Below are 12,750 nucleotides of genomic sequence, written 5' to 3'. Positions count from 1 at the left end.
TTAGCTACTATTGTCTTTATCATTATCATTGTTGTTATTATTGTTATTCTTATAGAAAGATACTGGTAAGAGATCATCACTCCCCAAATCACTTTGAACAACTCAGTTGATCTTGGGGCTTAGTCTTAGGCAAGTAATGATACAGGTGATGTAAAGTAAGAGCTCATGCACCTAAGTGCTTAGAGTGCTAATAAGGCACAAAGAGTCTATAGATCCTTTGCAAATTATTATTGGCTCTGAATGATCAAGTATAAGACAATAGTTTTGTGAACTCTGAAGAAACTGGCGGGGGCGGGGGGCTTTCAGTAATGGCTGGTGGGATTGTAAATTGGTACAAAACCATTTTGGAAAACACTTTAGCATTATGTGGCAAAATTAAGACAGGTTAGCCTTGTAGTCTAGCAATTCCACTTCCAAGTATTACTAGAAAACTTGAGCAGCAGCATCACACTTAATGCCAACAAACTAGAAATAACCCAAGTCTCTGTCCACAGTAGAACAGGTAAACAAATCATGTTATATTCACATAATGAAATGTTGTACAGCAATGAAAATGAACAGAATAGAGCTACACACAATATAGATGAATCTTACAAATATGTTAAGTGAAGTAAGACATGGAAGAGTACATAAAATCCATAAAATCTGATTCCATTTATATAAAGTTTAAAGCAGACAATACTTTCCAATATAGTAATTATAAAGAAAAGTAAATGGTTACCATAAATGTCAAGAGTTATTTCTAGGGCAGTACTTCTCAAACTTTAGTGAACCTCAGAATCACTTAGAGGTCTTATAAAACAGAAAGATTCTGATTCAGTAGGTCTGGATTGAGGCCTGAGAATCAGCATCTTAAGTTCCCAGGAAATCTTGACACTGCTTGTCTGGTGACCATACTTTTGAGAACTCCTGCCCTAGGGTAAAAAGATGAGGAGGTGATTGGGAAGAGACATACACGGGCTTTTGGGATTCTGCTTCTTGAGCTGGGTGGTGGTTACATGTATATTTTGTTTATACTCATTTTGTTGTATATGTTCTTTTCTGTATGTATTTAATCTTTTTTTTTTTTTTTTGAGTCGGAGTCTTGCTCTGTCCCCCAAGCTGGAGTGCAGTGGCGCGATGATCTTGGCTTACTGCAAGCTCCGCCTCCTGGGTTCTTGCCATTCTCCTGCCTCAGCCTCCCGAGTAGCTGGGACTATAGGCGCCCACCACCATGCCTGGCTAATTTTTTGTATTTTTAGTAGAGATGGGGTTTCACCGTGTTAGCCAGGATGGTCTCGATCTCCTGACCTCATGATCTGCCCGCCTCGGCCTCCCAAAGTGCATATTAAATGATTTTTTTTTTTTTTAATTTATGTTTTTAAGATTGTGGTTGGTGTTAGAGGAAAGATGAGGTAAGTAACTGTAGGGAATTCCTATTTGTCCTAAGGTCTCAATGTGGCTGGTTTGTAATGTTAAAATATATATTGGCACATGCTTAGTTTTTTTATGTTTGTTTTTTTAGGTACAAGACTGTCATGTCTTAAAATATACTTCAAAGGAAAACCATAATGGAAAAATGGCAACCCTGTCCGTAGGAGGAAAAACTGTATCACGTTTTCGTGTAAGGATGTATTTTCATAGCTAGAATACTGCATTTTTCATCAGTTTCAAATCTGGATGAGTTTATGTTTTGAGATTGTTTCACAGCCACAAACTTGCATTTGTTTGTGAGGTAAATTGTGTATTTGGGGGAGGCAGTCTGGCACAGCCATTTTGCCCAGGAGTCTTGGAGACTCTTGAGTTTGTTCTAATACCTCTCCCTGTATCTGGAACAAGTAATTTTACCTCTCTAAGCTGTAGTGCTTGTATATCTGTACAATGGGAATAAAAATACTACATACCTGATAGGTTTATCACAAGGATTAAATTAGGTTTTTCAGATGTGCCGGGAATATAACAGACACTCAGTAGATTTGGTTATTTTGTTATTGTTTTATGTTTCATTTCACTTTCTTCCTGTGGAAAATTGTCTTAACTCTTGACACCAAGAGCATGTGGAAATTAATTTTGTGTATTCTAGAAGGAGCTTTCAGTGTTTGGGAGAAAGCTGTATGAGAACCCAAATCAGATTTTTTTTAATAAAGCATTTTTTTTTTAAGTAGAGTACTGAGTTTGTAGTTTAAGTTTGGAAAAGCTGCCCAATGAGTATCCTGTATTGAATAACTAAAACCAGAAAACCTTTCTCAAAATGGTGATGGTTTTCAGTAAACATCTTTAGGTTTACTAGAACACATTGCTTATCTCTAAGACAAACTTTTTTTTCATTGTAAACTGTTTATGAAATGAACAAGGCAGAAATTAGGGTACAACCCATACTCTCTGACTGTCAAAACTATCAGGTGTTTATCCTACTAACTACTCTTATTTTCTTATAGTTAACTTTTATTGAACATTTATTACATGCCACGTGCATAAGTATTACGCCTTTTTCATTTGTTACTTTATGTAAACTTTTCAGCCTCTGAGGCTAACGCAGTTAACTAACGCATTCAAAGTCACCCACTGGTAAAAGGTAGAGCGACAGACACCAGAGTCTTACTTAACTGTGTCTTGATATCTACCCACTGGGAGCTCATAAGCTAGTGAGGAAGTTACACAAATAAACCAGCCATCCCAGTACAATATTATAAATCCAAGGAGCACAGAACCGGAGACAGCCAGTTCTGCCAGGGAAAATCCCAGGAGGTTTCACAGGGAGAACAGAAAGGAAAATGGGTGTTACAGGCATGCCAGAGAGAATGGCCTCTGCAGAAGCAGAGACGACATGGAAGAGCATGTGTGCTTGGGGAGAGAAGTGTAATGTGGCTGCACTTTAGTGTGCAGGCCTGGGCCAGTGTTGGGAGGGTGGTGAAGCTGCAGCTATCAAGGTAGTGTGTGAGGTTTAGACTTCATCTTATGGACTTTGAGGTGCTTTCTGAATTCTTTAACTAGGTCAGTAACTTGTTCAGATTGTTAAATTAGTTAACTGAAATTTTAAAAATCTGATAGGAGGAAAGAGTTTTTAGGAAATTGTTTTAAGAGATCAGGGAAGAGTTGATAAGAGCCTTTAGAAGCAAGGCAGTTGCATTGAGATTGGAAGGGGCAGGGATTGGAAAGGACTGGGTGGGAGGACACAACTAGGTCAGTGCTGATTGCATACTCTGGGATAGGAACAAGGAAAAGGGAAGCTTTGGAGGAAAGAGATGTTTGAGATGTTCACAGGAAATCATAGTTCTATAAATGGTGAGAAATACTGATTAGTCAATAAGTGGTGTTGGAAATCACTGAAATCTGTGACATGGTTTATTTTGTTTCGTGTTACAGAAGTTAGCTATTTTTGAATATTATGGTAGCATACTCCATTTATTTTTCTTTAAAGCTTTGTCATAATATCTGTCCTGCTATTCTTAACAGTTTATTGACTAACAAACTCGGGTTTCACATAACTCCATAGTAATTATAGAGTACAATGAGATATTTATGGGAACTTTTTAAAAAAATCAAGTGTTTGACTTTTTAAAAATTTATTGTGTACCAGCCTTCATATGAGTAATTCTTTGGTTTGATAGATGCCACTGTTTTCTACTTGATTGTACTTCTGTGTTTTTGCGATGACTAGCATCATCATCTTCATTTTCATTACCAGTTTTGTAAATTGATGCCTTCATGGCCTTGATATTTGTAAATCAAGCATGCTAGCGTAATCCCTTCTGCCCCAGCCAGGTCTGTGAAGATTGCTTCCTCTGAAATATGAGGTGGTGAGAAAACAAGTGATGTGGGATCAGAAAAGTTGAGTTCTAATCCTGATTTCTACCTTTAGGTGCCCTTTACTCACCTTTTGAACATCTGTTTTCTTACCCATAAAAACAAGGAATAGTACTTGATGGTCTCTGAATTATCTTCCAGTTCTGAAAGTCTCACATTGGTTCTCTGAATATTTTAATTCTCAAGAAAAAACAAGTTTGGAGAAAAAAAGTACATGGGAGCTCAATTTATTCTATTTTACTTAGTGATGAAGATGTGTTATAATCAAAATTTTATGAAAGTAATACTAATAGTATTACTATAACAGTACTAATAATTAAAAATATTACAGAAATGATAGGTATTGCATTTCATAGTCAAGGCTGTTCACACATTTTTTTCTCTTCAGCTTATTCTGATAGCTTTATTCTCTTCAGTGGTTATATAGCACAGCAGGGTGATTTGGATGCTGTGTTCTAATGTTGTGGTGGATTTTGACCCACTTAATTTACATAAACTTTGAAAACTTCACTTCTCTAGCATAGAAAGTACTGCAAAGGACCTTCTTTCTTCAAGATATAAAATTTCTTCAGGATACAAAATTTCTAAGTCCAGATGACATTTATTACAATAACAAGAAAAAGCTTTGTCTATAAAATGACCTTTCTTCAAAATGAAATGTGAAAATGAAGTTTTAGAATTCTTTGTAAATACAGCATTTTTGTTTGAAAACAAAGATTTTTGAAACTAAAAGTATACAGACTTCCATATTATAGCTCTCAGGAAAAAATGCAAATAGATTGATTATAGAGGATTTTTTAAAAAATGAAGACCAATGAATATAAAATTTCATATATCTAAACATTTGGAAATTAAATCACTTTATAATAGTGTTAGAACTGTTTTCTTTTAATCTGTAAAGAATTTATGCCTCCAAGAAATTAGACTACGTTGCCTTTTTATTTTGTACCTTATTATAAATAAAAACTGATGTAGTACATAGTGTTTTTGAATGAGGAAGTTAAGTGGCCTTAAACATTGATTAAATCAATTCATCTTAGGAGGAGAGGCATTTTCATTGTGGGAAGGATAATTGCAGAGAACTTTGAAGTGGGGGAAAAGAATGCAGCCTCATAGATAGGATTATCCAAGTGTGACAGTACTGTCAGTCTTTTAAATTGCCTTTTGAAATCATTTACTTATTTAGAAGTTTGAAAAAAAGAAAAAAGTCTTTTACAGTGCTTCTGGTTTTAACTCTACTTGAGCATTTGGTTTTCCTCCTGACTGAGACCTAATTAGTTTTATAATATTTTGATTTTAAAAGAAAAAAGTATTTACTATTAGTGAAATTGGATGATAATCAAGAAGTATGTTTTACGTTGGTTCTATTTATGGTTTAGTCTAAAAAGTTACTTAGGATGAGATGTTTATATATATTGTCTGTTTTGTATTACTAGAATAGTAAAGGATTTTCCTCAGAAGCTTCCAGATATGCTTAAAAAGCTGGCATTAACAAAATAATATGCTTTTAAAATCATGTGGAATAGGTGAATGTCAAAAATAAACTTGAAGTCCATTCTAAAATTTAATAAATCTGAATTTTATACATCAGGAAAATAATTTCAAGGAGCCATACTGTTAAATGAAAATTTTGTGTTTGCTCTTGTTGCAGAAGTGAGTATGATTGAAGATGAAAAACAGGGGACTTGATAATAGTGGTGTTGGGTGTTAGTGTTATTTCAGCATGTAGGAAATAAAATAATAGAGAATGATTGGAATGAATTTGTGTTATCACTCTTGTGGAGGAACGGATAGCTTCTTGAGAGAACTCTGTGAGGTATAGAACAGTCTTCAGTGGCATCAAAGTAGAGCTTCTCGGCATTTGTTGTAGGCTCCACTGGAGAGCCCCAGGGGGATTCCTGGTAAGTTGTAGACTGATCCAAAAATTAAACTGTGTGCTTACAGGCCAGTGCCACCCAATTTCATGTCAACTATAGGCAACTGAGTAAGTCATAAGTACTAATGGTTTACATTTTAAACTGAACAAGTAACTAAAGTTTGCTAAGTATTCACATATTATATTCTACAAACAAGTCTGACTCTGCAGGCACGTCATTGGAATTTGGGGGAAGGATACTTTGTTATTATCAGTGTCATCTTGAGTTGGTTAGGGTTTTTTAGTTGCTGCTATTCTTGCTTTTTGAAGATTACAAATTACTATTGGTTTGGTTTTATAATAGTTTCTTGCCGATTTGTTCGTCCTCAGAGCAAGTCATGATATATCTCTTAGGCCTATGCTTTTACAGTAACTAGACCTGAAGATTGAGGCCACAAACACAGTAACGTCATGTTCCAAGAACTGATGCAGCAGAAGAGTAGAAAAGTGGGAGGAGTTAGACAAACTTTATACCCAGATGGTTGCCTGTCCTTTATCTTCTGTTTCTTTTCATCGTTGGTTTAGCCCACTTCTTTATTATCTAACCTGCCACTGTGCTTAGCTGTAAAGTTAGAGACACAGATGAATGAAAAACAGCCTTTACCATCCAGGTGCTCACAGGTCAGCATGCTGACCAACATTTGAGTAGATAAGTGTATGGTGATATGGACAGTAATTGAGATATTCCAGTGTCTAGTGTTGGCATAGACAAAGGAGTAGTGTGCTCTGGTAAGGCTGCTCAGAGAGGGATCTGGATAGGAAATATAACTGAATTTAGTACTAGAGACATGTACTTATATTTCCCAATGTGAAGAGTGCCTCTTTCACCAGAATAAAACCAACACAGATACATCTACCTGCTGTTCCCTCTTCCTCAACTTTGAAGCTTTGGAGATGCAGGGTAGGGAGGAGATCACAGATGAAGAGAGTGGTGCAGACAGATTCAGGTAAGCATACATAGAGTACCATAGCCATTGGGGGCCTGCAGGTTCTTCATTTATGGTTAGAAAGTTGAGGGAGAGCGAACAGCAGGAAAATAGATGTACTATGTTGTATTGTGATGAAAGAGGCACTCTTCACATCAGGAAATAAAAAGTGGCATAACTTTTTTGTCAAGTCCTATAGCAATCTATATGGAGTCTTCAGAATTAATGTGGGGGGAGGACCCAGGAATTATAAGAAAATAAGATGTCCATAGGTTTTGTTTTTAGTGACACTGGTTGTAGTGGTATTTACAATAGCAGGACAGAAGGCAGGAGTGGAGAGCAGACAGCAGGATCTACCAGGAGCTGGGGATATAGCAGCAACTAAAGCAAGTCTCTGCTTTCAGGAAGCTTACATTTGGGTAGGTTTGGGGGTGAAATGGGGAGGCTGTTACATAGAACAGGGGTCCCCATCCCCCAGGCTGTAGACTGCTCTGTGGCCTGTAGGAACGGGACTGTACAGCAGGAGGTGAATGGCAGGTGAGTGAGCATTAGTTACCACCTGAGCTCTACCTCCTGTCAGTCAGATCAGTGGCAGCATTAGATTCTTATAGGAGCGCAAACCCTATAGGAGCTGTGCATGCGAGGGATCTAGGTTGCATGCTCCTTATGAGATTCTAATGCCTGATAATCTGAGGTGGAACAGTTTCATTCTGAAACCATCCCTCTTGCTGCCTTCACTGGTCTGTGGAAAAATGGTCTTCCGTGAAACCAGTCCCTGGTACCAAAAAGGTTGGGTACTGCTGACAGAAACAGTAAATAATGTGTATCATGACACATGGAGATAAATGCTTTGAAGGGTAATACTAAAAATGTAAAGGATTTTTCTCAGAAGCTTCCTGGTATGCCTAAAAAACTGGTATTAATAAAATGATATGCTTTAATAAAATAAAAGTAGCCTGAGGGGATAAGTGACAAAAAAATGGTGCTATTTCAGATTGAGTAATTAGACAAGGTAAGTTGATATTTTGATTGATACCTGAATAAGTAAGGGAGCCAGTCATGCAAAAATATGGCAGAAAAGCATTCTAGACAGAGGCAATAGGATGCGCAAAGGTCTTGAGGCCAGTGTTTGATGCGTTCTTGGGCCAATAAGGGAGTGCATTTTTTCTGAAGCAGGGTGAGTCAGGAGGAGAGTAAAAGATGAGGTCAGATTGTGTAGAACATTTTAAACCATGGTAAGGACTTAGGACTTGATTCTGCAAGAAGTAGAAGCCACTGTAGATATATGATATGGCTTGAGTTTTAAAATGATAATGCCAGCCTGTAAATTGAGAACAGACAAGAGAGTCAGGAGTGTGGAAGCTTGGAGACCAGTTTGGAGGCTATTGAAGTAATCCAGGCAGAAGATAGTGGATGAGGTTGACATTGGGATGGGGTGGTAAGTGGTTGGCGTGGGCTGTATTTTTAAATAGTCTGGAGGAATTGCTGATGAATGGGATGTGGAATGTGAAGAAGAAAAGAATCAAGGGTGACTATAAGATTTTTGACCTATACGGCAGCATTATGGAGTTACCGTTTTTATTGAGATTTGGAAGAAGGCCTGGGAAGGGCAGGCTTGGTGAAGGGAGTTGAGTTCAGTTTTAGACACGTTAAGCTTAAGTTTCTATATGACATTGAAGTGGAGATAATGACTTGGCAGTTGGACATGTGAATGTGTAGTTCAAAGTAGAATTTGGAATTGAAGTTAGAAATGTGCAGACATTCACATATACGAGAACTGAGAGAGTAGTAACTGGAAGCCAAGAGAAAGTCTTCCATGGAGAGAGTGGTCACCTGTGTTAAGCATTGCTGGTAGATTCAGTAAAATGAGTATCAACCAGTGTGGTTGACCGTATGGAGATCCTTGGTGAATGACAAGCACTTTGCATTGAATGCTAGGAGCTGAAAGCGCTGATTAAACTAAACTGGGTTCACAGAATGGGAGGAGAGAAAGTAGACTTGGCAAGTCTTTCCAGGAGCTTTGCTGTAAGGGGGAACAGAAATATTAGCTAAAGAATATGTGGTCAAGAAAAAGTTTGTTTTAATATGTGAATTATTGTGACATGTTATATATAGTGATAGGAAGTTCCAGTAGAAAGGGGAAAAAAATGAAGATTTCTTAGAAGAGAGTGGGGACAATTTCAGGAGGAAACCATTGAATAGGTGAGAAGGGGTGGGAATTAGTGCTTTTAATAAAAGTATGGAGAGCTCATCTATCAGGATGATTTCCAGCCCCAGTTTGACATAGAAATCATGTGAGGTGCTTGAAAATTAGCAATGTCTAGACCCCACACTAGACAGTGAAATTACAATCTCTTAAGCAGAGGGCCCTTGCCGTTGGCATTTTCTAGAAGCTCTCCATGTGCATCTCATGTGTAACCTAGAGTGGGGTGGGAGGATAGTACTGTTAATATATTAGTGCTGGTATAGACAGTTTGATTTGGTAAAAGCATGGAGAAGTTCTCTTAATTCTTTTATTTGATCAACTCAAAGGGAGGAAGAGGAAACAGTGCTGAAGATTTTAAAAGAGGATGTGACTTAGTTTCCTTATAGAGTGTGAAAATGATTTAACCAGAGATATGTAGGTATCTCTAGATATAACCAGGCCACATTTGAGATTCTGAAGTTTGTGGTCATAACATTTAAATGTAACATACCGTGTTTTCTTCCAGTTTAGACTAAGTGCAGAATAGGCAGAAAGTTGATTTTTCGGGGTTTAGGTTCTTAATTCAGACAGTCTCCAGTCAGAATTTAAATATGAGCACAACTCTTTATTTTCCTGCAGAACAGAGGTCTTTCCCAGTGTGCTATATTTGAACACTATGTACATGGTTGGAATCTAAGTAGTAAGATTATTCACAGAGATGTAATGAAATATAGCTATAAATCTCACCTCCTTTAAATAAGGGGAATTGGGTGCCCTTTGTTCATTAAGGAATAAGGTTTGCTTTGATTTATTTTCTGGGGTGTTAATAACTTGGTTTAGATCTCTATGCATTCAATTCCACTTTTAATATTCAATGTATTACTTATATGTGCTGCTTTTCCTCTAGAAAGCTACATCCATATTGGAATTTTACCGGGAACTTGGATTGCCGCCGAAACAGACAGTTAAAATCTTTAATATAACAGATAATGCTGCAATTAAACCAGGTAATTTGAGGTTGGGGAGAGGAGGGAGGTAAAAATACCCAAATATGCAATTTGTTTAATGTCAGCCCTTTCAATAAAGCTACATCTAAAATGCAAAGTGTCAAACACTTACTTTTAAATACAAAACTGTATCTGATTTTTTTTTTTTTTTTTTTTTTTTTTTAGTGGAAAAACCTGTAGATAACTCTTTGCTTTCTGTGAGAGAGGGAGGAACGCTGTTGTTTTTAATGTAGAGAGAGTTTAACATTTGAAAAAGCCACCTCAAAGAAATACACTAACTTTTAAAATTCAAAGATCATTGTTCACAGGCTGGCATTCATGAAAAATAGCCAGGCTCTTGCTTAGATAGAAGAATTGGAGAAAATATAACAACAGAAGGGACCGACCATAGCATTAGCACCTCAATGTAAAGATTCTTACTTAAAATTTCCAAGATATTTTGCCTAATCCATGGACTGTCAAAGAGTAAAGATTTGGCATATGATTATATTGGCTCATATGGTTAGCAAAATATAACATTTTGATGTCTGAACTTCAGAAAAGCTCCCTGATCTCTGAACTTGAGTTCTGACAAGAAGACAGTAGAATGCTGTTTTAAGATTTGGTATTTAATATCTGAACTAAACTGCTTTAAGTAAAATACAGTTGCAGTAGGCTTTTATTGGTGTGACAGAGGGTCAGCCTTGATATAAGGTAGAATTAAAAGTATTCTTTGAAGTTAAGATTTTGCGATTTTAAGGCAAAGTAAATGGAATTAAACAAATATAAAAATTAGTAGAGGTACTTGGGCCATTGTATATTAGAATAGTTTATAATGGAAATACTTTAAATATAAAGGGATAGTTCTAAAATATTTGGTTGTGTAGACAGTTCTGAAGCACTTTTTAATATTCTCTTTGGTATTAACACATCTAACTTTCTTAAACTCTTTGTTTATGTTTATGATAAAGATAAAATTAAGCCACATTAACTTTTGCTGTAGCTCAAATCATACAAAATTGTTTTTGGGGTCAAAAATGGTCAAAAATCAGCAATTCAACCTCATAAAAGGTCACTTAATTTCTTTTTAAAAAATTAATACTATTTTTGATTGACAAATCATAATTATATACATTTATGGGATACAGTGTGATATTTTGATAATATGTAGATAATGTGGAATGCTTAAATCTCTATATTTTCTTCATTCAAGGTTTTTCTCTGCCTATATAAATCCAGGTTGGGTTATAATTTAAAGGAAATTCCCCCCCTGCAATCTTACAGCACTTTGCTGCTTGTATTAAATAAACTATAACTATAATCAACTTTCAGTTACATTCTCTACTACAGTGGTTTCTGCCACCTAAAAAAATATCTTATTTGATGATGTTAATGTTTATTCTTCACCAAGATAATAAATTTCTTGCTGTCAGGGGCCATGTCTTATATTCTTATATTCTTGAATTTCTAGCTGCACATATTTGTAAGTGCCCTATAAATATTTGCTAATTAATTGCCAAATAGTTCTCATAAATGTTACTTTCAAGTTTATGTAAACAATATTATGAAGGGCTTTGATTCATCACAAAATTTAAAACTTTTTAAAATAACATTTCCCAAGTACATTTAAAGTAAGACTTTATTTGCATACAACTAGTTTTGTAAATATTTCTATGTAAAATTTAATAAGAGTGTCTACAAAGGCAATTTTTTGCTATTCTAATTATCTAGGCATGAACTGGAGAACTATATTTTATTGGTACAATGAAGAGTTCACCCAAAATCTGATATGTAGAGGCTTTATATAGATGTCATACATACCATGATCATTGCACACCATATGAGGGACTTGGGTTCAAGTAATTGTTTCCTGTTTGTCCAGTGGGTGCAAGATATTTAATGAAGCCCCAACATTTTTTAGTTATTCTTGTTTTTTGTTTTCCCAATGTGAAAACAAGAAACATATCTTAATTTAGTATACTGTTATTCACTAAAACAACCAAGAATCATCAAATTTATGTGTTTGACAGCAATAACACTGTGTTGTCATGGGAATCACTCATTTCAAACCACCACTTTTGGTCTCTGTGAAGTCAATCAAAAGACATATTTGTTGAATAATTTCATTGTTTCGATGTTTCTAATTGCAGAAGAGAATCTCTTACCATTTTTGAAATCAGATAGCTAGAAGCCTTCCTGGATATAGTTTATGTTGAATAAAGTTGTTTCTGTGCTGTCAAATTTCATATTGATTTTTCATTTTCTTTTCATAAAGGCACTCCTCTTTATGCTGCTCACTTTCGTCCAGGACAGTATGTGGATGTCACAGCCAAAACGTAGGTCCTCATAGCGAGTTCTCTTTTCCTTTTGTTTTCATCCATTAAAAGAGAACAGAATAAGTGAAAGAAGTACAGTCTTTCAAGTCAGTGAATAATGGATAAATATATTTCTCATTCTGAATTCAAATCTTTCATGTTACCTACACTAGTTTTTAAATTGTGCCAAATTAATTGTATGTAAAGAGTTCACATCAGGTTATAGCTTTTATTTTTATTTTATTATACTTTAAGTTCTGGGGTACACGTGCACAACGTGCAGGTTTGATACACAGGTAGACGTGTGCCATGTTGGTTTGCTGCACCCATCAACTCGTCATGTATATTAGGTATTTCTCCTAATGCTATCCCTCCCCCAGTGCCTCACCCCTGACAGGGCCTGGTGTGTGATGTTCCCCACTCTGTGTCCAAGTGTTCTCATTGTTCAGTTCCCACCTATGAGTGAGAACATGTGGTGTTTGGTTTTCTGTCCTTGCGATAGTTTGCTCAGAATGATGGTTTGCAGCTTCCATGTCCCTGCAAAGGACATGAACTCATCTTTTTTTATGGCTGCATAGTATTCCATGGTGTATATGTGCCACATTTTCTTAATCCAGTCTATCATTGATGGACATTT

At 36.1% G+C, this 12,750-nt stretch overlaps 1 protein-coding gene across 1 annotated transcript in view; it reads left to right on the top strand.

Annotated features, from left to right (window-relative positions):
* The window catches only part of MRPL3 (mitochondrial ribosomal protein L3), a 41,392-nt gene that overhangs the window by 3,671 nt on the left and 24,971 nt on the right, over window positions 1-12,750 (top strand). Inside the window, exons 4-6 of the mRNA XM_024244384.3 lie at window positions 1,505-1,603; window positions 9,720-9,819; window positions 12,074-12,134. Coding sequence (XP_024100152.2) covers window positions 1,505-1,603; window positions 9,720-9,819; window positions 12,074-12,134 — 260 coding nt within the window. The remainder of the gene's footprint in view (window positions 1-1,504; window positions 1,604-9,719; window positions 9,820-12,073; window positions 12,135-12,750) is intronic.

The sequence above is a fragment of the Pongo abelii genome, chromosome 2, assembly GCF_028885655.2.
Source record: "Pongo abelii isolate AG06213 chromosome 2, NHGRI_mPonAbe1-v2.0_pri, whole genome shotgun sequence".
Classification (NCBI taxonomy): Eukaryota; Metazoa; Chordata; class Mammalia; order Primates; family Hominidae; genus Pongo; species Pongo abelii.
The sequence above is the reverse complement of the archived record's forward strand: the minus strand, read 5'-3'. Positions and strand labels throughout refer to the sequence as shown.